Genomic DNA, 25,630 nt, shown 5'->3' on the forward strand with positions numbered 1-25,630 from the left:
TTTCCACGCTTCGGGAAGGGAACCCTCTCGCCAGCACTCATTGACGTAGGCCGCGAGTCGGGAGATTGACTCGTCGTCTAGGTTTCGGAGAGTCTTGTTGGTAACCCGGTCCGGGCCGGGCGCCGATCGAGTGTTGAGTTCAACCAGGACTAACCGAATTTCCGATTCGCTAAATTCCGCGTCCAGTTTCTTGTTTGTGACGCCGTCGTACTCAGCGTACTGGATGCTTTCGGCTTTCTTAAAGTAACGGTCACGTATGGCGTCAAGGAAGTTATCGCCTTTATAATCTCTTAGGAGTCTACGAGTCTTGTGGCCTTGAGCGGCCCGAGTCTCCTCCGGATCTAATAGGTGTCTAAAAAGGCGCCAAGCGCTCGCCCCGGTCATCTGCCTCTCGAGGCCGTTGCACGTGTCTTCCCATTGTGCCCTGCATACCTGAAGTGCGTGTTCTTCGATGTCTCTGTCTAACTGCGCTATGCGTTTGCGCAACGCCTTATTATGTCTTTGGCATTTCCATCTCTTTAGGAGGGCTCGCTTTGCTTCCCACATGTGTAGGAGCCTGCTGTCAATTATTTCGAGGTTCGCCTCGGGCGGAACCTCGCTCGTTGCTGCACCTACGTCCCTTCTGAGCATCTCGGTCCACTCGTCTATGTCCGTAATCGGCTTATCGCCTCGCCCCGCTTCTTTTCGTTTCTTGCGGAACGTGTCCCACTTCACGAGCTTGAGCTTACGACCTTTGCCCTCAGGGTAAGTACCACGACCGCTCGGGCCCGTGCCTATCGTTATCTCAATCAGCGCATGGTCGCTCCCCAAATCTTCCTGCGTGTTTTGCCAGTGCGCTGTTGTTACATTTGAAACAAACGCAAGGTCTGGTAACGTATCGGCACTCACGCTGTTTCCTCTGCGTGTAGGATCGGCGGGATTCGCGATCAGTGCAAGCCTTTGGTCTTGCGAGTCTTCCCAAAGGTGTTTGCCCTTGGGTGTTTCTCGGGTGTAGCCCCAGGCTCCGTGGGGCGCGTTAAAGTCGCCCGCAACAAGTAGAGGCTCGCCGCCGGAAGCCGCGCGCGCGGCCCGCAGTAGGTCCCCGAATCTGTGCTGCAGCGTGGGTTTACTATACACGTTAAGGACGAATAGTCCTCGGCCGCTCTTAGGGATTAATTCTACGAACACGTGAGGGATATTTACGCAGGCAAGTTCTCGCTGCGCCACAGTGACATTACGCCGAACGAGCACGGCGGCGACCGGCAACGGGCGTGGCGGGGGAGACGGCCGGCGCGGCACCATCGCCCCCGGCCCAGCGCCGCCCGCCACGCGGGGTGTAGCCCGTTTCCTTCTTTGCCTGCTCTCCGTCGCGGTCGCGTCTATGGCTTTGTAGCCAGCTAGTTTAACCGGATGGTTTGTCTCCTGTAAAAGGATCACGTCTGGTTTTGTCTCGCGGCTGCGTATGAATTGCTGGAGATTCCCCCGCTTCCTCCTGTAGCCCCGGCAGTTCCACTGCCAGATTGTGTATTGTTGTTTCCCAGTGTTAGTGTGCTTCGTTGCGTGTGTAGCCATGGTGATGCCTGTATTTAATTTAACCCGTCACTATCGAGGCGACTTGGTTGCTGCTGCGGTTGCAGCTGCGGTTGCGTCTCTACGTCTGTGAGCGTGTTTTGCTGCTGCTGATTGTGTTGTTGCTGTCTAGCGTATGGCTTGCTCATTGTTCTGATTGGTCTGCCTGCAGCTGGCGACAGCCTCGTTTCTATGTCGTCTATGCGCACCAAGTGCGCGGCGAACATTTGTGTTATTTGGTCAGAGAGCTTAGCTAGCGCGGTATTGAACATTTCGTTCATAAGAGCCGTCTGTGTTGTAAAACGTTCCTCGAGGCTCTTCTCAATATTGTCCACACGTTTCTGTAGTTTCTCATAACGGCCGCATCCCTGTTTGCTGTCGGGTCTTGCGGGATCTAGTGCGATCCTTTTCGCGGTAACTGGTCGATCATCGCGTTCATCCGCCGTCTCCCTCGAGCTGCCCTCGTTGTCCGTGTCCATCCCGGCCGGCTCAGGCCGTGATGGAGTCGGTGATCGAGGCGCTGAGGTCGGCGGCATCGTCGTTTGACGTTGCGATGGTTGCTGCGGTTGTGGAGCCTCGCCTTTCAATTTGATATTCTCCTCTCTAAGGAGCGCATTTTCGCGTTTAAGCTCTGCAATTATTAATTCTAATGGCTCTAGACGTTGTTTTAGGACTCGCTCTATCGCTCGCTCGAGCTCGTTCCCACCGCCGCCGCCAACAGCGGGCCCGCCAGAGCGGCCCGCCGAAGCGCCTCCGCCGCCGGGAGAAGCGGCGACAGCCGCCCAGCTCACCTGTTGCCCAGTGCTCTTGTGAACTTGCTGCTGCCATTGCTGCTGCTGCTGACTTTGTTGGTTGATGTGGCCCACAGCTGCGGTGCCCAGACCGCCGCCACCGCGCGTCATCGACATACTTCCCGGCCTCTGTGCTCGGTTGCGAGAGCGGGATCGAGATCGGGATGTTCCCGCACGGCCCTTCCCGCCGCGGCTAGTCGAGCGTCCTCTTCGGTTGTCGGTGACTGAATGGCGGTCTATCTTTGGAAAATTGAGGTAGTAGCTGTCGTTGCCATTACAGTCGCTGCTGCTGTTGTAACCGCTGCCGTACGCTGTGGCTGCTTCTTCCTCTTCTTGTCTTTTTCGCTCTAGTTGGCGACGCTTGACTACGTATGGGGTCTTGTACCTCGCCTTGCACCTGCGGTCTCCCGTGAAGTGTCCCTTGCCGCACAGTCGACACCGCGGCTCGCATTGATGGTCAGGCGACGGATTGTTGCGTCCGCATCCACGGCAAATCTTGTCGTTGGGATTGGGGCACACGTCGGCGCGGTGTCCCAGCCTGCCGCACTCGTAGCACACGTCAATCTGCTTCCTGTAGAGGGAGCATCTGACGAGCATAGGTCCGTAATATACGTATCTCGGTACGTGGAATCCGTCGAACAAAACGATTATGTTGTCGGTGTTGCTCATGCGTTTCGCGTGCAGCACTCCGGGGTTGCGCTGCGTCACTAGATTAGCGATGATGTCTGCCGGGCTCTCGCTCTTGGAAATGTTCCTAATCAGGCCCTTGGAAGTGTTCTCCGGGGCGGCTTGATAGCTATTCGCCTCGAACTCTCGGTCTCCGATGCACAGCTTGCTAATGGCTCCGTAGCGTTTGGCTCTGTCTTCAGACGGCGTGCTGAGCACCACCACGTTCTGTTTAACGTTGAGGCAGATGCTATCTTCGCCGGCCGCTTCTCTGCCTACACCCGCCGCGTTACGTAGGCAGCAGTAAATGCGATCCGTGCCGTAATCGCGCACGTTGAAGCCGCCTCGAGGGCGTACGACGATTTTGTAATCGTCCGGCGGTAACTCTGGCATTCGGCTTGCCATGGCAACCTGCTGCACTTGACGGGCGTACTTCCTTTTGTACTGCGCTGTGGTGACTCCCGTGGTCGATGTGGCTACCGTCCGTGGCTGCATGTGCACATGCTGGTTATGCGCCGACTCGGTCGCACCGTCGGCCTGTTTCTTCCTCTTGACATCGCACCACCCCGCTCCCTTGCCGAAATCTTCCGGCCTAATATCTGTTCCTTCGACCTGTACAACTTCCATTGAACGTCAGGAAAGGCCTGGCACCTTGCCGTCGGAGTCTGGGAGCTCCAATGAGGTCCGGTGGCACGGTAGGCTTGGCACGCCCCGCCGCCGCGGCGGCCGGGCAATAGTAGCCTACGTGGAGATAGGCTTAGCTCGCCCCGCCTGCGTGGCGGGACAAAAGGCGCTGCTTATCGGCCAGAAGATGGGCCCACCTGGCGAAACTTGGTGTCGGGGGAGTCTTGAAGAGTCCGACGATCGCTGGTAAGAAGAATTACCACGAGAAGCTCGATAATCCGCCAAAAACATAGGAAAATAGAGGAGCCGACACGAAGCACGCCTGCACTCCGTGGTCTTCTTCTTCTTCCTCTAGCCCGCAGTAAAAAAAAATAATGCCCCAATTCTCTAAACTTCGCCATTTCAGACATCTAGAGCGGACACAATTTATATTATACACCGATCTGAAATATACGACGCAATATTTCAGGACTCTTCTGAAAGCCTCGTAAGCATTGTAAGAAATTCACGCATGTTGAGAAGTTGTGTATACTTTTGGTACGCTTTAAATACTCAACAGATGCTGTGTACAGAAAGGCGGTTCCTGTTCTTGGTGCAAAATTTTGGGTTGGTAGACACTGTGTCCCGAGTTCTTAAGCCTGCAATTAAAGGAAATAATTTTAACTTGAGGTCCTATATCAGAAATTGACTATATACCTACAGTCGGCGAAACTTATATTTCTCCCACCAATGGAACAAGCTTACACTAAAATGAAGCGTTTGTGCCTTTTACGTATATTATATTTGAAAAAAAAAGAAAAGGTGCTTTGATTTTGGGAACGAGTATTTGGGACCGACAATTGCGACCGAGCTTAAAGCGTCTCGTTCACGAATAATATACAAGTTGAGCAGTACGATCACAGCGCCGCACTGGCAGAAATAACTCCGCGGCACAAGAAAAGGGTGGCACGACCGAAACGTGGGCGTTATATTTAAAGAAAACTCCGGCCGCACTTTTTCCTCGGTCGACGTGGCGAACCTCGTTTTGAAGGGGGATGACCTAACCGCTCGCGTATTGGCGCCCGACCCCGGCGGCTTTCCGCGTTTGCTTTGAAAAGCGCAGCGCTGACACAGAGCAGTGACGCGCTTGTGCGTCACCCCTGGCTTTCCGCTGGAACAAATACCAGTACACTTTATTACGGTGCATTCAACTGGTTGCAGTCATCGTCGTCGTCGTCGTTGTCGTCTTCATCATCATGATCATCATGATCATTATCATCATCATCGCCATCATTATCATCATCATATCCATCATTATCATCATCATCTCTAAGGCGAAAGCCTTTCTAGGCTCATGGCCAGTACGCTAGAAATACCAGTACGCTTTATTATTGTACATTCGACTGGTTACAGTCGTCGTCGTTGTCGTCTTCATCATCATGATCATCATGATCATTATCATCATCATCGCCATCATTATCATCATCATCTCTAAGGCGAAAGCCTTTCTAGTCTCATGGCGAAGTTTGTGTCAGCAGACCTGACCGCCGGAGTGTCCGCCGAAGCGTCATCGTGCCATATGAAGACAGATTGAGCGCAAAGAAGAAAAAATGATTGATAGTGACAGTTATTGAATGATCACGCCCTAATAGACATTGATAGAGGTTAATACTGACTATTGATGACTAATAATGACTTGTAATGGCTAATAATGACTCTGAAATGACCTATATGTCTAATGACGGCTTCTAATGACCACACCCGCCGTGGTTGCTCAGTGGCTATGGTGTTGGGCTGCTGAGCACGAGGTCGCGGGATCGAATCCCGGCCACGGCGGCCGCATTTCGATGGGGGCGAAATGCGAAAACACCCGTGTGCTTAGATTTAGGTGCACCTCAAAGAACCCCAGGTGGTCAAAATTTCCGGAGTTCTCCACTACGGCGTGCCTCATAATCAGAAAGTGGTTTTGTCACGTAAAACCCCAAATGTTATTATTCTAATGACCACATTTGATTAGAAATGACTAGAAATGTCTAGTAGTGAGTAGTAATGACTAATAATGACTGAAATGACTTGTAATGACTACTGATGACTAGGATATGACCAACATGTCTAACGGCGGCTTGGAATGACCAGAATTAATTACAGCTAGGTGACTAAAAATGGTTAGTAGTGAGCAATAATGACCAAAAGAAAAGAGAGAAGAAACAAAGAAAATGAGGCGAAGAATAAGAGGAGGAAGAGTAGAATTTCGCTGTTCACCTCTTAAGGCAGATCTTAGGAGACCCTGTAACTTATGTCCACTGCAGTATGAAGGCCTCTTTTCCCTGCGATCGCCAATTACTCCTGTCTTGCGCTACAGCTGATTACAAGTATCTAACTAAAGGGATCAGATATAATTCGCGGAACTGTCAAATCGGATAAACTAGAATAAAGTAAGGGATATTTCAAATGTAACGTGGGAAAGATTGAGGAAGCAGTAAGAATATGGCTGTAGCATGAAATCGGCGAGTAGAAAACTTGGCATAGGACAGGGCAAGATTCTACGCACTGAAAAATAAACAGTGTACGGTCACGAGCAAATTTCGATGATATCGTAAAAGCAGCAGAGCAATTCTACACTTACCTGCGCAGTATCCAGAGCTGTAGTAATGAACAGGATACAGGGACTTCTTCTATAACTAGCGCAATGCTTCAAACGCAATGCATCACGATTTATAATGTACCAGAGAGCTGGAAGAACGCAACATTACACTAATCCATAAGAACGGTGACGTTAAAGAATTGAGCAAAAATTATAGGCCCATTAGCTTGCTTTCTGTATTGTATAAACATTCACCAAGATAATTTCTAATAGGATCAGGACAACACTTCGATCAACCAAGAGAACCGACTAGCTTCAATAAGATATATCCTAAAATGGATCACATCCACGTCATCAATTAGGTAACTGAGAATTCTGCGGAGTACAATCAACCTCTCTGTATGGCTTTCATGGATTCTGAAAAAGGCATTTTATTCAGCAGAGATACCAGCTGCTGTCATAGAGAAGTTGCGCAGTCAAGGAGTACAGGAGGTATGCGTCAATATCTTAGGAAATATCTACAGAGGTTCCATAGCTACCTTGGTTCTCCACAAGAAAAGTAGAAAGTTGCCTATAAAGAAAGGGGTAAGGCAAGGAGACACAATCTCACCAATATTACTCACTGCATGCTTAGAAGTATTCAAGTTATTGGACTGGGATTTAAGGCTTAGGAGTGAGGGTCAACAGCGAATAGCTCAGCAGCCTTCGGTTTGCACATGACATTGCCCTGTACAACAACACCGGGGACGAGTTGCAACAAATGATTCAGGGCCATATTCGGTTCCTACACTGCGATCCAACTCAATTTGCAGCATAATTCAAAGCAATTAAGGGCTCAAACTTATACGAGGACTATGAACACGACGACCTTAAGGGCGCGTAAGTTCCAACTGAGCTTATTCAGGACGAGTATTTTATAATCACAGTCGAGTAACGCGATCGCAGTGAACAGGTTGCAAATAATTACATATTTATTTCTTTTAATTATAACTCCTCCAAATATAGCAGAACTCAACTTGACGGTATTGCAGCGATGCGGAGCTCTCTCGATATCCGAGCCAGAGGCAAGGCTGCATGCCAACCTAACGCGCTATAGCCACGTGATCGAAATTTTGCTGGATATCGGTCGCACACCACCAAGCTTGACGGCAGGCGCACCTCCGAGCGCTCTGAGCTTGTAGCGTGACGCTCTTGAAGAATCGGGCGGACGTGATCCTGAGCGCTCGATGACTTGAGTTCGCGCTCATTCGTGTAAGGGACGGACTTTTCTTCGTTAGATGAGCCGCTGTCGCGTTCAGCGACTAGGTGCCGCTGAGTGAGGTGGCGAGTTCTTTTCCGTCCTTAGAGGCCCCAATTTTAGGTGAAGTTGTGCGAAAACGCCTTTGTAATCAGCCAAACTCACACGTAGAAATCATGAACTAACCCAGGGAGTGTAACTAACCTGGATGGCGCTGGCCGACGCTCCCTAGGTTAGTTGTAGTCGATAAACATAAATACCCCAGAAAGTGAATGGAAAAATGGTGCCGCGGTAGCTCAAGTGCTAAGAGCATCGCACCCGTAATGCGAAGACCCGGGTTCGTATGCCACCTCCGACACTTGTATTTTCATCCACTTTCGTTTCAATTTATCTATAAGTTCTCGAATTGAATCAAGAACTGGGGATAATTTCCCCTATATGCTCTCCTTGGTGTCGCTGTTCGTTGGCTCCTTATGATACCACTAAGAAAAATTGGGCCCTTCGGTTACACACACGCACGCACACCAAACATACATACGTTTCATACATACATACATACATACATACATACATACACACACACACACATACACATACATACATACACATACATACATACATACATACATACATACATACATACATACATACATACATACATACATACATACATACATACATACATACATACATACATACATACATACATACATACATACATACATACATACATACATACATACATACATACACACACACACACATACATACATACATACATACATACATACATACACACACATACATATACACATACATACACACATACATACACACACGTGTATGCATGCATGCATACTTCCCGCGCCTCACACACGCATGTTTCTCCACTCTGAAACTCTCTCCTTTTGTATCCACATGTCCCCACATGTCACCACGGTAACTGCCATGTGCGCACATGTTCCCTCTCATAAAGATGACTAATGTACGTGTTTGCAATGTGTTTAAATAAGAAAAAAAAGCAGTCAATTTTATTGTGTAGTAATCAGTTTCTCGAACAAAGTTTTACCCGCGAGCAACGCTGGTACCAGGCGGAGGGTTCATATGTTTACGGCCCGCTCTCCAATTTGTTCGTTCTTTGTCACCCGGTTAAATTTCACAATCTGTTAAACTCGGGTGTTCGCTGGCACCGCCGAGCTGTACGACCTTACGCGTTCGAAGGAGTGTCCTCCAGTACTCAGTACTTTTTCAAGACGTGTCAGAGCCGCGCTCAGTAGACGTCTTCCGAACGTAAGCGTTGCGTCAGGCAATTTTTTGTACGTACCTCGTATGTCGGAAGTACGCGCTGTTCGACGAGTGAGCGAGCGACCCACGCAAGCAGGCCAATCAATAAGCGGTGCCCAAATCGCACTCCATGTGACAGGCGCCCTCGCAGTAAGGGAACATATGTGTGCCGGTCCAATATGGCCGTCTTTTAGTCCTCGTCTGCGCTTGACCATCTCGAAGGCCGTCCTTTTTATGTGCTCGGAGCGCCGGAAGCACGTCAGTACAGCCACGTTTTAAACACGCACGCCCTTTGAAAATGGCTTCCGTAACTCAGCCGTCGCTGGAGGTTCGATTTGAAAGCAGTTTGGTGGACCAGGGAAATGGGGCCGAAATGGAAATGGAGGCATCTATAGGGTCACGAGGTGCCCACAAGTTTACGCAAATATTTAGCTTTAATATGATGTGTGGCAGTGTCGGAATGTAACAGCGTATTCAAGTTTGTAACTTTCGAAAAAAAAAATGAAGTTTTTGTTTTTGCTTTGTTGAAACTCTGACGACAGGAGGGATACTGTGCAAGTAGCATCGGACTGACCGTGCTGAAGCGGTTTGTTGGCTCTGTGTTACAGTTAAGCTGTCATTAAGATTGTAAGCACTTGAAAACGCTATATGCGTGTTTTCACTGTGTCCTGGTAGAGCTGCACAATTCAGTGAATTTCACTAGACAGAATGTGGAGCATATTCGTGATTATTGTGCGTACAAATGAGCAAAATAAATTGGGGCTAAATGAAAATCGCTTAACTTTCACTTACTTCTTTTCAAAGGGGTTATAGGGAGTGCTTAAAGCTCCCCAAGAACCAAAGGGGGACAGCAATTTCCGCAGATAAAAAAAGAGGACATGTTACGGCTGACGTGTACTGAAAGTTTTACGTGCAAAGGTTAATCGCAGCCTTCGTAAAAAAATACCTATATATATGGGGCCTGTCTTGCGGGTGATGGGCACTGAAAGTTGGAAGTGTGGAGGGTATATCATGACTCTTGAAAATAATTATCGAGTGATCGTTCCCCGCATGCTTTCGTAAACGAGACGCCGCCTTTATACGTGCTTGAAATTGGAGGCGAATGGTTTACGATCGCAGTTTTCACCATTTGCGTTGTTTTTCAGTCCTTGCACAAAACATTTCACTATTATGCGTTTCAGAACGTCAAAAGCGTATTTCACGAACCACACAGAAAGTTTCCTCAATGTCCTAAACAAACTCAACCTGCCAGAAAGCCGGCGTTTGGAGAGAATGGGGAGCGCTTGATCAAGGCTGATGTGTGGGAAAATTGACAAGAGCGTCGCTTAATTAATGAAGGGCTTTAATCGGTCTCCTAATGGAGCAGCACATGCTATTCGTCGGCCTCATTGATTTTCTTACATTTATTAAGTTTGAGTGATTCCGCTTTTGTGGCCGCGTTTTCATAAGCGAAGTGATAAAACGCTCTTCTATACTTGACCTAGATCTACATTGAAGAATCCCTGGTTGTTTAAATTAACCCTGAACCCCTACTACGACCTGCCTCATAATGATATCGTGCTTGGGACGCGAAAAAACTCCTGATTTTTTTCCCCCTGTTATGTCATGCTTGCGCCGCTGGCTATCTGCCCACTGTTGGCATGGCCCGCAAAATACGTGTGAGCCACTGTGACAGAATGAGTAGAAAATAAGCCCCGAAATGTTTTTGGATGCGTGACGTGGTTCTCGGAACACGCACTCCAGTAAGATTTTTTCTTCTCTCTTCATCCGCTGAGTTCTTCTTTCTTGGTGTTTTCGTTTCGTTCTCGGCTCTTCCTAAGTCGATGCTCTGTTCTCTGTTTCGGTATTTTGGGACTAAAGATGCTGGATGGCAGTAACTTGAACTGAATTTGTTTACATACAGACATTAGCGGTTACACGGAGTATATAGCAAACAAGGAAAGAAGGTTCCCATTAACGAATGCTGCTGAGCAAAGGCCTCGGGGCAGTCCGTCACTCCGATCGGGCACCTGACGCGATCGGTCCATCGTCTCGCAAGTCTCGGCTCACACTGGAACATCTAAGTCGCACACATTCTCGCCCCCAGCCGTGGGACAATGTGTCTGGGCTGCGTAACTAGCACCGGCGGTGGCCGCTACACTCTTAAAACGGTTGCACCCTTTGGGGTGTATATTTGTCCCACAACAATAATCGTCATCTGTCTTGCCCGCGTTCCCTTTCCTGAAAACTCGGCGCTCGCTAGTTTCCTGTCGAGAATGCTGCGTCACACTGATAGGGTGCATGCCGTTCGTGACTGGAAAGCGCCGGGCTCGCAGCGTTAAAGAAAGGAAACGCGGGCAGCACGGATGACGATTATTGTTGTGGGACACGATACACCCCAAAGGGTGTAAAATTTTCTAAGAGTGTACCCGAGCCGCCCGCGCCGCCTCGGCCCGACCCAAACACTCCCCAAAGACTCCCTTCTCCAGATGCCGCTGCAGCGGCTCGCTGCGCGATTTATGGCGCTCGCCCGAACCAGGGCGCGAGAACCCCTGCCGCCCCCTTTTTAGCCGAACAGCGTCCGGCCACCGCCCTCCCAAAGCAGGCGCTCTCTGGAAGCGGCCCGGGTGCGAGCCAACGGCACAACATTGTAATGCCACAGAAACACAAACGCAGAGTGGACCCCAGAGAAGTCGAACCAGCACGCACTTCAACCAAACAAAAAGAATGCACACATGAGTTTAACCAAGGCGAACAATCAAAACGACCTTACAACTCCTATCGGTATTCTTACTTCGACAACCATCGCACGCAGCCTTGTCCCTCGTGACACAGAGATAGACCGTGCACATCTCGTCCGTTACTGCTGCAACTTCGCCAACTCCTGAACAAGCCTCGCATCGTTTAGTTTCCAATATCGCGCGAACTCTCCCCTGTCTTTATCGACAGTTTCGAAAAGCGAATCCTCTAATCTAATACGAATCGGATAGTCCTTGCTATTCAGTTCGTATTCGAAGCTCGCTCAAGCTATAATGTGTTGTCGCAACATTAAGCGTTACTTCCTCAAGCCGCGTATTGGTCGTGTTTGCGAATCCCGTCGAAATTGCTTTGCCAGCAGCGCGGAAGCTTTCGCTTCGCTCTGCGTCAACAAAACCCGGCGTCGTTCGGCCTGTAACGCGGACAATGCGAACGAGGCCGCGACCCAGATGGGGGCATAATGTGATTTGTTGCCCGACCCGACACGACTACGCGCGCTATACGTCGCCCCGTTTGGTTGACGTATTACTTTGCGAGCCCCCCCCCCCCCCCCCCCCCCCGAAAAAAGCCGCGCGTCGTTACGGCGCCGCGGGGCGTCCAGAGGATCCCGACTATACATACCCGGATATTTGCGAAACGTGCGTCAAAGACTACGCGAGAGGTTGCCGTCTGCTTCGCTTTTTGAGATCGACAGCCAATGAAAGAACCCGATTGTTTCTCTATCTTTTCTTTTTTTGGCATGCTTCTGCGAAGTCGGATTGAGCCTGCTTACACAATACGCAACCGTTCTCTTCTTTTCTGCGAAGTCGGATTGAGCCTGCTTACACAATGCGCAACTTTCTCTTCTTTTAATCTTTCTGTCCCCCTTTCCTTTTCCCCAGTGTAGGGTAGCCAACCGGGCTCAGTCCTGGTTAACCTCCCTACCCTTCGTTTATCATTTTCTCTCTCTCTCTCTCTCCGTTCTCTTGGTCGTTTCATATTTTTTTTCTTTCCTCCGTCACCATGGATACATGAAGGCACCCGACCTGCCGGCTCCATGGCTAGACGCTGTTCATGCTGCTTGGGCACTAGGTTGCAGGTTCGAATCTCGGCGCTAGCTTCCCGGTATCCCGATGGAAGCCGAAGGCGAGAATACTCGTGCACCGTGCGTTGGGTGGGTGCACATTGAGGAACTGCGGATGGTCAAAATTAATCCGGAGGCCGTCCGCGTACTCCTTCCTTCATCATTTACTGCTCTGTTTCAGCACGTTAAACTCTACAACTTGCAATGGTAGGGAAACCTTGTCGAGTTGGTCGAAGTTCGTATTTGACAAGCGGCCGCGCTATACATTTAAAAATTAATTTAAAATTAATTTTATGCGCCGAAACCACGATACCATTATGAGGCACGTCTAAGTGAAGAACTCCAGGAATTTGGACCACCTGGGGTCCTTTAACGTGCACCTAATCATAAATACACGGGTGCTTTTGCATTTCGTCCCCATCGAAATGCGGCCGCCGTGGCCGGGATTCGATCCCGCGACCTCGTGCTTAGCGGCCCAACGCCCTAGCCACTAAGCAACCACAGCGGGTGCGCTATCTACTATGGACGACGACGAAAAAAGATGATAATACAGTCAACGTGATCTTACGTTAAGGGCGTTTGCAAATCGCTTATTGTTATGGCGGAGCCAATGTACACGATATCCGTGGAACGTTACTGATGTGAAGTTATATTCGTAACTCTAACTGCACTTGCGAACCTCTTCGCTGACAGCGGCATCTGGCGAGTGGGTGCAACTGACGCGTGTCTATGTTGAAGGGACGTTGGGGTGCCTCAACCGCGCCTTGATTTTGCGTGCCCCAGAGGGCTTGCGGGACAGGGTAATAACAACAAAATAGAAATCGAGTAGGCTGTGTCAGGGATGCAGCCGCATTTGGGTACATGAAACGTCTTCTGCGTGATCCATAAGGTGTGTGAACACTAAGGTACAAAAACGATGTGAAAATATACACATCGTATTAATTCACGCATTAGAAAGCTTCCATGCCTAACTGATGTTGGAACTAAAGGGGGGTGGTGGTTTTATGGTCTAATTTTGCAGTCGTACTCCCTCCCTATTAGTAGTGGGCGCGCTTGTGTTGTAAAGGGGTGTTTGGTAAGGTGGCCGAACGGGCCGATTTAGGCGGGCCGCTTTTACCGCCGTGGTCTCACTGTCGCCCGGCTTACGTGTGCGAACGCAATTTGTTCAACTTGTGCCTCTCCTGACCCTGAGTTTTACCCAAATGCACCTCTTCCTCTTCAGAATCACACACAAACACACACAATAGCTCTCCCCAAATGCCTGTTCGTCGATGCCAAATCAGCTGTTCGGTTTCTCGTGTATGGTGGCGCTATACCTTCAAAACTACTTGAGAGGCAGTTGACAAAGCAAAACACTTCAGGTAGTGATGCAGGAGCACCTGAGATGTTATAACGGTTTGCAAAGTGAACCGGACTACTTGCCCTCGCCTGAGTGGTCAGAACGACGCTTTTGCTGACGTAAACGCCGTTCCGCTCGATCACGCAACTGCAAGCGAACGGTTCGCTTTCCGAACATTGGTAAGATTGCACCCCTCCGGTAGTGCATGACGGCCTACGGGTCGCGGGTTTTTTTCTCAATCCATCTGCAACGAATTTCTGAGCGGGTCGGCTAAAGAAGCGTAACAATGCCGTATTCATGCCCTCTTGTTTGCCACGCAGCCTCGTGTTGGAAGCGCGTTTAATAATGCGGAAATGCTAGCGCGAACTTACTGAATAGTTGAGCAAAGGGTTTCCCTTCGCGTAAACAAAACGCGAAGTAAATGTTGCATCCAGTTTCTGTCTGGATTCCGACTTGCTCCCCCCGACTTCAACATCTCGCGTATTGCGTTCTGTTATTGCGTGCCGCTGCTTGAAGGGCACTGAATGTACGGCGTTGTGTATACTTTTCGTGGCGTTGCACATAGTTGGAATGCGTCATTTGCACCTGCATAGCATCCACCTACTCCGCCAGGTCAGATCGTTCAGGAGTGCCGTGCACTCTAAGAACAGTTTACACCCTTTGGCTTGCCCCTTCTGCCACACAAAAATAATCGTCATCTGCCTTGATGCGTTTCCTTTCTTTATCGCTGCGAGCCCGGAACTTTCCAGTAACGAACGGCACGCGCGTTAATAGCATAGAACAGTTTACACCCTTTGGAGTGCCTCTTCTGATAACGCGCGTGCCGTTCGTCACTGGAAAGTTCCGGGCTTGCAGCGATAAAGAAAGGGAACGCATCAAGGCAGAAGACGATTATTTTTGTGTGGCAGAATGGGCAAGCCAAATGGTGTAAACTGTTCTTAGAGTGTGAAGGCGATACTAGCTTTACAGCGAAGCTTGCCTTGCCCACCTCGCCTGGATTTAGCATGACTGCAGGTTTCTCACGGGGTAGACTATGTGGGTATTTTAACGCAAGGTGAAGCTCACTAAATATAAAGAAAAAATTGCAAAACATGTCCGATGTGAGTTATGTCGTACTATCGGTGGTACACCCGGAAAGCTTGGCAAATTGCCTCGAAACCGAGTTAAAGCGATACGCTGATGGCGCTGTCGGAAACAGAGGGGGAAAGTGGGGCGCTCTTCCGCTAACGGTTGGCACTCCCACCGCGTCTGCGTTTGTCGAAAACGCCACCTTACGGCATTTCTCTGGCCGCCGACAGCCGATAAGACGGTTATGTGTTGCAGCAACTTACATCGAGTCATTTTCTTTCTTTCGTGCTTTACTTTTTATCTTTAGAATGCAGCTCTTAGGCGCCCGTTCCTGCGTTTAGCTTAAGGTGTTTTCATATACACTCCCATAGGATCTCATGTGTGCCTTACGGAACGCATGCCGTCACGGGTTACGAACAGACGGCGAGATTTCCCAGGGAAGTAGCTCTAGAATGCTTATGCATTAAAGCAGTGCTACTATTGGCCACGCTTCGGTATGTAGATTTACCAGTAACCGCAATATCAAACAGCGTTATCAATGTGCGATGGCGATGTGAAGTTTCGCAATTTGTATAGACAGGCGCGTGGTGGGAATGCCAACAGTTATTACAACAGCATCCTCCTTTCCACTTTCGTTTCCGGCAGCGGCCGCCGCGTATCGCCCGTATAGCGGGGTTCGAGGTTATCTGACGCGCTCTCCTCTGCTTCCCGCTAATATTGCTCACGACAGTACTTATATGCCGAATTAAAATTAATTTGTGGGGTTTTACGTGCCAAAACCACTTTCTGATTATGAGGCACGCCGTAGTGGAGGACTCCGGAAATTTCGACCACCTGGGGTTCTTTAACGTGCGCCTAAATCTAAGTGCACCGGTGTTTTCGCATTTCGCCCCCATCGAAATGCGGTCGCCGTGGCCGGGATTCGATCCCGCACCCTCGTGCTCAGCAGCCCAACACCATAGCCACTGAGCAACCACGGCGGGTTTATAGGCCGCATGAGCATTTCGTTATGTGGGAGAGCATCGTAGACTGACTTCACCCACATTTTAGGTTTCACGCACCTCTCACGAAAAACGTGGGCCCAATCCCGACGAGGGTGTAGGCTGTCGTAGCCTCTCGAAGCACTGGCTGACTCGAGAGAACAATGCAAGATACGGTCGCCAGACGGACGCGCCAATTAGCAGTTTCAGAGAGTGGCTATGACACGAGAGAAGCAATCATGGAGACAGTGTCCTAATGGTTAGAACATTGGGCAGCGTCTTGAATAAGACAGAAGATCGATCCCACCGTCGGTATAGCGCACTTATTTGTAGCATTACGGGCACGGGGGTTTCGCCCACTTTGGAGGTGTCTAACAGAAAACTTTAGATGTGTTGAATGTACGCGTCACGGTGAGCACAATATCGCAAAGGAGGCGGGAGGAATAGAAATGTCACTTTTACAAATGAGTGTCCAAGGTGGTCCGCGACCGCACACTCATCACATTTTAAATATGCTTTCACATACGTAGACAGCTAGCGGTCATTTTTTTTATTGCGAGAGGATTTATATGGACACTACGATCGAATTATTGCCGTCGGCGTTGGTGTCGCTGTGAGGTTTGGTATATATTTAGGTATGCGTATGCTATTGCGATGCCGTGATATCTGACACGCGGTACATGCGGGTTATATTGCCACACGATTCCATCACAAGGCTGTTGATACCAGGTCTTACTTACAAAATTATGCTTCAGCATTTTTAGAATGGCAGCCCACAGAAAATGTCACGAGAAAACACCAACGACGCATGTCGTGCATGTAGCGCATTGAACCTTCTCAGACGTAAACATTAAAAGTGCGAAACAGTAACAGAGGTCAAACCTGAATATAATGTAATTTTATTGCCTCTTTCCTGGGCCGTGCACTACGGCCCAGGAAAGAGGTTTGAAACATATCCGGTGCGGAAAAGTGGTGGTAAAGTCGCTAAGAAAGACGTTGGCTATAATTTATAAAGATAGATGAAATTGTCCGACGGCATGATTCAAACAGAGGGCTCCAAGCACGACAGCTCGTTTTTGGTTAGCTTACGCGTGCTTCAATGTATACTGCCACTGCAGCTACGAGTCTTACACTTCGTGCAATATGCTAACATGTTTGTATCGCATTCATTGCTTCGTCCTTATGGCGAAACTAATATTTTTTCAGCATGTTGCAATAGCGAATGCAACATAACTGGATCGATATCGTAACCATTCGTGATAATCAAGGCCAATGATTCATAGCGTTTCATAGAATAATGTCTGTAGGAAACGTTTTGACCGAATCGGATAAAAAAAGATTCATCTAATAGGCAAATTTGCATTAGCTATCGCTCGCCAGTTTTGCGGAAGCAAAAACATTCGTGGATTGCGCATTTGTGTGTTGCCTGGAGAAAACTCCAACAGATCGGCTCGTCGCGCATGTCCAGCATTTTACAAAGAGGTGTCGCAGTCACTTGTGTCAATCTGCGAGTCGTGGAAAATGCTTACACGCCGCGGTAACCTGCCGCGCTGTTGGTGAGAATGGGTTAAAAGTTCGTTGCATTGCTTCATGTTCTCTTACACATTTTTCTTTCACCATTGCACACACCTTTATTGCAATACCCTCGAGTGCGGGGGGGGGGGGGAGGCGACCCCCCTCCCCACCCTCTTTACAACGCCGCATGCGCCGCTACCGCGCGGTGGTTTGAGGGTTTCCCAGAGACGCGGATGATGATGATGATGATGAAAAACTTTTTTTTATCCCTCTTTAAAGGGAAGGGGGCAATGGAATAGAGGGTGGGGGAGGAACTACTGGAAGTAGGCCTCCTTTATCCTCTCAGCCCGCTTCAGAATGGCCTCCTGAAGATCGGGCCTGGAGCTGCGCAAGGCAGCCTCCCACTGCTCCTCACTAGATATTAATTGCTTGAGGAAAGGGGGAAGGGGGTACTTAGGGCACCCCCACATGATGTGTCTTAAGTCTGCTTTGGGAGAGAGGCAGAATTTGCAAGAGAGAGAGAGAGGTAAATGGAGAGATGAATGCGGTGGAGGAGGTAAGAGGAGTGAGTGTGGACGCAACATCTACAACGAAGCGAAGTGGACGCACAGTCAACGCTCAGGTTAATCACGTGGACCTTTATTTGTTCTCGTGCACCACTGCCAGGCCTCTGTAGGGTGCATCGGCCTCGTCAAGCCTTCGCATTGGCTTTTTGCCATCCGAATGATCCGAATGATGCTAAATAAACATATTGTATTGTATAGCTGCTTTGCCTCTTCTGTGTTTGACGTCGGCATCTCGTGTACATAGACCATTGCTTTCTTTGCTAGATGCCTGCCTATTAACCAGGAAGCCAGCTGCCAAACCCTCTCCCTTTTCTCCTCTCCCCTAGTGTCGGTCGCGAGCGCCACATGTCACTGGCGGTGCCATTCGGCACTACTTCGCGTGGCTTCCGAAATCTTCCTCACGTGTGCGCGCCGATCTCGAAGGCCATTAACCTTCATCATAGCTCAGGGTATGTTTTCAGACATTACAGGCGACAGCTATTCTTGCGCTGGACAGCCAACCTTTAAAAATGCACACCCATACGATTGTGCCGACCATGGTTTCACCGTGGTGCCGACCACGTAAACACCGTGCGCTGGGTCACCAGCTGTCGCCACCGCCCGCCGGCCGTGATGCTAGTGTCGGTCATGAACGCCACCTCGCGACACTTGTTCACAACTGAGTGCAGGCCCGTTCCGCTGGGAGCGCGAACCATTTCGCAGGCATCTAGTAAAGAAGGCGATGAGGAGACCTACAGCAGGGTGTGCCTAGCGAAAAACCAAGCACGTGCATGTGACGAAGGATGCATTTAGTATAGGACAAGGGACGACCCGCAGGATCAGCTCGGCAGGACCTCAGAGTCGCGTGTATCAAGGTGGCGCGTTCGAACGATCGTGTTCGTGCTATCCTTGTCCTGACCCTAAGACTTTCGCGGGACGGTCCCGCGAATGGTTGGTCCAAGCCTCTCCCTTTTTGACCCCCAGCCAAAGACGAAGAGCCTACTCCCTTTAGCGCCCTAGTAATCGCTCCGTTAGGGGGCGTTAGCAGCGCAACACTCGCGCCATCTCTCTCAATATGCTCGAACTACTACGACCGCCACCGGCGCCGTCTTACGTGACGGATGGACGGGTTTCCTCGTTGGTTATTCATTAAAACTTCTTGCTGGGTGAGTTGGTGCATACTTGATTTGAAAATTATAAAAACGCAAACACATGCAGCCACAAAGGAACAAGGACGAGACACAAGCGCTGTTAGGTAGGCATAGAAATGCTTATGCATTTAAAATGCATCTGGCGTCAGCAATATCCAAGATTCCAAACACACTTGCTTAGAAGACAACGTTCTCTTTCAAAGCCACCATCTGAGTTTTGCTTGCGTGTTCTTTCTTGAAATATATGCGCTCGCCCATTGTGGGGGACTCGGTGTAAGATGAGTTTGTATTTCCTTTTACTCGAATAAATACTAAATAGATTACAGGTAATAATTCCCTGAATAGATGAGAAGCCACATTGCGTGTTTGCTCTTGGGCCAAAGCGTAGTGCGTAGCATAAATTGTACTAGTTTCAAGACTTAAAGAAAAACTGCTATGAAAGGCATTCCCTATGTGCGCTAGGCAACGCAAGCGCACATAGGGAACAATTATAATGAAAAACTTTTTTTACTGGAATTTGAGGAATGAGATGGACCAGCCCAGGCACTCTGGCAATCGTCTAACTTACATCATTCTCAGCAAGTAAAAGGAGTGGAATTACGGTGAGTTCCACTCTCCGGAATTGAGTGGAAATGGAATGGAGCTGCTCCACTCCGCAACACATGGTTGGTATCAATACGCGCCGTGTACTATGGCTCGATACGAGGGTGCGCGCTCGCTCGTAGGTGCGAAGCACAGCGGTGCCAACACACAATGATGAGACAGCAGCGGAGCGGAACCTAGCCGTTTATTGGTGAAAGCGAGTACTTTGAGAAACATTTCGGGCGCCAGGCTACTTTGTTTTGGTGCGCAAAGCTTGTAGTTCAATCTAGTCTACACCCAGTGTGTCGTCGCTGTTCGAGCACCTCAAGTTTATTTACATCTGGCGACAAGTTTTCCCACGAAAACCCGTCCAGCATAGTCATGTGTTCTACTTGAAACGAGTGAGCTGCAACGCGGACCGACGATAAGGGCACGACAAGACACAAAAACTACACTTATGTAGCGCTGCACGTGCATGTCCCTTATATGAGCTTCCTCGTGTCTTTATCGCAACGCCCAGAGAGAGAGAGAGAGAGAGAGAGAGAGAGAAACAACTTTACTGGTGCATTATGAACTGAAACGCGTTAAGCGTCTGATGGGGTGGCTCCCTCTTCACGGGCTCCATATGCTTCCAGGGCCGCCTGGCCCCTGTGGATCAGTCGGAGCTGGTCTCCCAGGGCGGGGCTGGACAGCATGATCTCCCATCGCTCGGAAAGAGTGGGGATAGCAGGGGGATTAGTTATGGGTATAGGTGGGGGGTGGTCTATGGAAAAATTGCACTCTCCTATGATGTGCCGAAGGGTGCCTAATGCATTGCAGTGAGGACATGTGTTCTTATCTCTCTGGGTACATTTTGTTCTGGAGGCAGGGGTGGGGAAAGGATCCTGCCTGGATTTGCCTGTATATTGTTTGTTCGGTCAAGGAATTGTGGGGGTGCGGGAATGTCTTCCTGCCGTCCCTGTAATATCTGACTATATCTCTGTAATTTGTGATGGGTTGCCATCCCCTTGCCTCCCCCTCGTTGGCCCGGGAGTTTAGCGCTCGGGCCTGTTGATGAGCATATTCATTGCCCTCAACTAAGGAGTGAGCCGGGACCCAAACTAATTCGATTGCTTGTTTAGGAGGCGTAGCTTTACCAAGAATTTTAGTGCCCCAAGGGACACCCAGCCAGATCTGTAGTTCTTGTATGCAGCTTGTGAGTCCGTGACGATCTTGGTGACGTTTGGTCGCAGGAGTGCGAGAGCTATCGCTGCTTCTTCTGCTTCCTCCGAAGACGGAGTGTAGACTGATGCGCAGGTGACCAGCTTTTCTAGCCCGGTGACCACGACTGTTGCCCTCGTGGAGCGTTTCGATAGAGATGCGTCTGTATATAAGACAGTGTCGTCTACCTCCAGGGTCCTGGAGATGGCTCTTGCCCGGGCGTCGCGTCGTCCGGCATGCCTTGTGGGGTTCATGTTGCGTGGTAGTGGTTTGCATTCCAACTTCTCACTCAACTTTTCGGGTAATTGGTCGTGGCGGGTGTAGTGCGATTCTTGCCATCCTAGCTTGCGGAGGACGCTTCTGCCCGCCTTGGTCTGGCTAAGGCGTACCCTTTGATTGGATAGGTGGGCTTCTACGAGCTCGGCTACTGTGTTGTGGACTCCCATTTGAAGTAATTTTGTCGTGGATGAATTTATGGGAATACCCAGGGCCTGCTTCGTGGCTTTCCTGATTATTGCGTCAAGTAGTAAGACGTCCTTCTTGAGGAGCTGCAGGTACGGCGCCGCGTAGACGATTTGTGATATAACAACGATCTTAGCCCAATGGAACTGCCGAGGAATTAAAGACAAAATAGGCGAATTACAGCAATATATAGATAATGCGGAACACAAACCGGATATTCTTGCAATTCAAGAAACGAACTCGCGACCAAAACTCGCGGGGTACATCACATACACCGATCCCAGTGAGAAAAGCACAGCCATCCTAGTCCGAAGCAACATAGCTGCAACGCAGCACATTACCATTCAGAGAGGGTGTGAACACGTTCTCTTGGAAATTCACAGCAGAGGCATAGGAAGCAAGAACAACATCTTTATACTCAACGCATACTGTCGGCCCTCCAAGAAGAACCTCGACATAGAGGGCACATTACTAGACAGCAAGAGAGAGGCGGGCAGCCGACCCCCATTGATATTAGGAGATTTCAATGCGCCTCACACAATATGGGGTTACAAATTTTGCTCCAAGAGAGGCAGGGTGCTGGCGAACCTCATGGATCAGCACACATTAGCCCTACTCAACGAACCAAACACTCCCACCCGCATGGGCACAAGTACAACCCGGGACACCACTCCAGACCTTACCCTGCTGAGTGGAACCTTGGACGTGTCGTGGCAGAACACAGGCGCGAACCTCGGGTCGGACCACGATATCCTCAGTATTACGATCAGGGGGCCCGCCTTCAAGGCCCGAATGGGAACAACAAAGATAACTGACCGGGACAAGCTTCGAAAAAGGCAAGCAGCCGATGAAGACGAGGACACGAGCAGCACCAAATCGTATGGGGAATGGGCTAAGGAACAACTCGAGCTGGTAGACAAATACACCCAGAAAATTGCGACCACACTGCAGACACCCTGTGTGGACGCAAAGCTTGCCCACCTTTGGGAAGCACGACACAGCCTCACCAGACGCTGGAAGAAACAACGACACAACAAGAAACTTCGCAAACGCATCCATGATCTCAACAAGCAAGCAGCTGAATACGCGTCCAAGCTGTGCAGAGAGAACTGGCTGAGCGTGTGTGATGGACTGCAGGGCACCCTTTCTACCAGGAAGACGTGGTGCCTCCTTCGTCACCTGATCGATCCTCTCGGCAGCAAGAGCGCCACTAATCGAAGCCTCACACGCACCCTCAACAACTATGCTGGGGGTGCCGACAAACTCATCAACGACCTGAAGGCCAAGTACCTAAAACGGAGAAGGGTGATATCGCACCTCCCGACTACGCAGGACCTACCAATGAAGCGTTAGATAAGCCATTCACTGACACCGAGTTGATCTCGGCAATCTCCGAGAGCAACAGGGGCAGCGCGCCGGGACCCGATTCCATTACCTACAAGTTACTTAACAACCTCGAGCACAAAGCCCGCAGACAGCTGCTCGAGTATATGAACCGGGTCTGGGAGTCTGGCAATCTTCCACACGAATGGAAAGAGGCAGAAGTCCGCTTCATACCCAAGCCTGGGAAGACACCTCACATCGACAACATGCAACCGATGTCCCTCACGTCCTGCGTGGGGAAGGTCATGGAACGTATGGTACTTAAGAGGTTGCAGCGACATCTTGACGCCACCGATCAGATGCCAGAGACAATGTATGGCTTTAGGCAACACCTGGGCACCCAGGATGTTCTCGTACAACTCAACGAACTGGTAATTAAGCAAGCAACGAAGCAGGCGCCGCGAGTGATACTAGCGCTAGACCTCACAGGGGCCTTTGATAACGTCACACATGAAAGTGTCCTCCGCAACCTGCGCAACACAGGTTGTGGAGTGAAAACTTACAACTACATCCGAGACTTTCTTCGTAACCGAACGGCAAGGATCAGAATAGGAGAGGAGACATCCCAACCGATCTACCTGGGGGATCGAGGAACGCCTCAAGGTTCGGTCCTTTCCCCCCTCTTATTTAACATGGCTCTCCTGCCGTTGCCCAAGCTTCTAGAATCAATAGATGGTCTGGGCCACGCATTATATGCCGACGACATCACCATCTGGACTGCGAGGGCAGGGTCGGATGGCTGGATAGAAAACACGCTCCAAAAAGCGGCTGACACGATCAACAGCTATGTGAAGACATGTGGCCTTTGCTGTTCGCCTCAAAAATCGGAGCTGACCATTGTCAGACCACGTGCATCACGTACACAAGCAGAAAATATAGAAATCACTTTGGAAGGGAACCGGATCCTCCCGGTACCACAACTCAGGATCCTGGGCCTCCTGATCCAGGCAGACGGCAAGGCAACAGCCATGATTAGAAAAATGAAGCTCACGTCAGACCAAATCTTGAACATGATCAGACGAGTGGCCAACAGGCGGAGGGGTCTGAAGGAATCGGACACCTTGCGCCTCGTTGAGGCAACGCCCACATCGCGACTTTCAGTATGAGCCTCACTTGCACATGCTTGCAAACCAGAACAGCGCTCCTTGCAAACCCGAGAAAAAAAGCTTTGCAAAATAGATTACCATGGTTCGTGGTGTCCACATAATTGTTTCTCCTTCAAACCATCCGTATCCTTTTTAGTGTGCCATGAAATCAGCGATTTTTATGACGTGTAGGTACACTGCTTTTGCTCGCACTTTTAGCTTGAGAGCTACACTTGGTAATGTTCTTGTGTCACGTTCTGCCGTCGTCTGTGCATTCAATGGTCTCAAGTGGTTTATCTACCCAGTCTATGTTTATAACTCTACTGAAATATATATGCACTACAGCTCCTGTTGATTGAGACTCTGATTATCTGGCACTGTTTTCGCGCGTAATGCGTCTCTCCTTTGTCACGTATGTCTTTCCGCTGAACCTGTGTAATTTCCACTCCTTGCAGAATCCTCTGGCTTTCGACCGACGGTGGTCGCGACGTTGTTCCACGACGTTGGACGAAGCTTCGTCGCTCATCACTGGAGGCACCGTCAGCGGCAGCACCGCAAGCGCTGAGAGCAGAAGCGACGGAGGCAGCCGCGGCCATGTTGCGCTCTCCGTGGTTCCGCGCGTGAACGCGCGCTGGCGCTGCTGCTGGTGCTAAGCCTGCTGCGCCAAGGAGAGCAGGAGTGGAGCCGGTGCGCATGCGCGGGCGGCCGAGCCGCACTGCAGGCTGGCCGACAGCGGCGTGAGGAAGCACTCTAGCGACGCGGCGCTGGACGCCCCGCCTTCGGGCGCCCGCCCCAAGATGGGCAGAGGCAGCAAGAAGTCCTCTTCCTCGGCGCCCGCCGCCACCAACGCGACGACGCAGGCGTCGACGCCCAAGGTGCGGCCCCCATTGAGCGCGTGCGTGCGGTCTGCGTCGGCGCGCGTTCAAAGTAATTCAAGGGTGACAACTAGTGAAAAAGTTGTTTTTTATTCATGAAGTGCCTCCCGGGATTTATCGCTCACGGCCAACGACGCCGACACCGACCCCGACGCCAACGACACCGGTTTTTATGGGACACGAGCTCCTTTACGCTGTCGCGTTAAAACACGACGTACACAAGAAAGGTGACAACGGGATGAGGCTAGAACTAAGAACTGAAGTTTCATTATAAGAAATTCGAGTAACGAGTGATGTAATGGAACAATTTAGGCTCCACGTTAACAGACGAGCAGACAGCGGTCTATAATAAAGGGAAAAGGGTTAGCCGATATTCTGGTTGACATTAAAAGGAAGCTGGACAAGTCAAGTAATCCGTAGGGCAGATAACGGGTGTACAATTAAAGCTACAGAATGCGTGCCAAGGGAAGGGAAGCGCAGTCGAAGACGCCATAGAATTAGGTGGTAAGATAATGTTAAGAAATCTGCATGCATATATGGGCTCAGCTTGCGCGATACGTGGTCAGTTGGAAATCGCCTGGAGGGGCCGTCGTCCTGCAGTGGACATAAACATAAACTGACAGTGCTGAAAATATATATATCCTCAGGAAGCCTGGACCCATCATCTTCTAGCGCACCTTGTGTTTCGCGCTGGTTTTCATCCTTCAGATATGTGCCAACTGGCCAGCTCTTGGCCCTCTTGGCGCGAAGTAATGCTCTTCTTGTACGGGCAGAATTAAGGCGATCCGGCGCGGTGGCTTAGCGGCTATGGAATCCCCTTTCACCCTCACTGTAGCGCGCTTCGCAATCATATCGTGGTTTCGGCACGTCAACCTTAGAATTTAATTTAGAATTAAGCTTAACGTTAGTGAGATATGTGAATGTTGAACTTGA

At 50.0% G+C, this 25,630-nt stretch overlaps 1 protein-coding gene across 3 annotated transcripts in view; it reads left to right on the top strand.

The window, feature by feature from the left end:
- The window catches only part of Ptp36E (protein tyrosine phosphatase 36E), a 335,086-nt gene that overhangs the window by 245,393 nt on the left and 64,063 nt on the right, over window positions 1-25,630 (top strand). For all 3 annotated transcript variants that reach the window (XM_070526008.1, XM_065453737.2, XM_065453736.2), the window contains one exon: window positions 24,278-24,697. In XM_070526008.1, the coding sequence (XP_070382109.1) occupies window positions 24,620-24,697 (78 nt within the window). In that variant the 5' untranslated portion in view covers window positions 24,278-24,619. The remainder of the gene's footprint in view (window positions 1-24,277; window positions 24,698-25,630) is intronic.

Source organism: Dermacentor albipictus, chromosome 9, assembly GCF_038994185.2.
Source record: "Dermacentor albipictus isolate Rhodes 1998 colony chromosome 9, USDA_Dalb.pri_finalv2, whole genome shotgun sequence".
NCBI lineage: Eukaryota > Metazoa > Arthropoda > Arachnida > Ixodida > Ixodidae > Dermacentor > Dermacentor albipictus.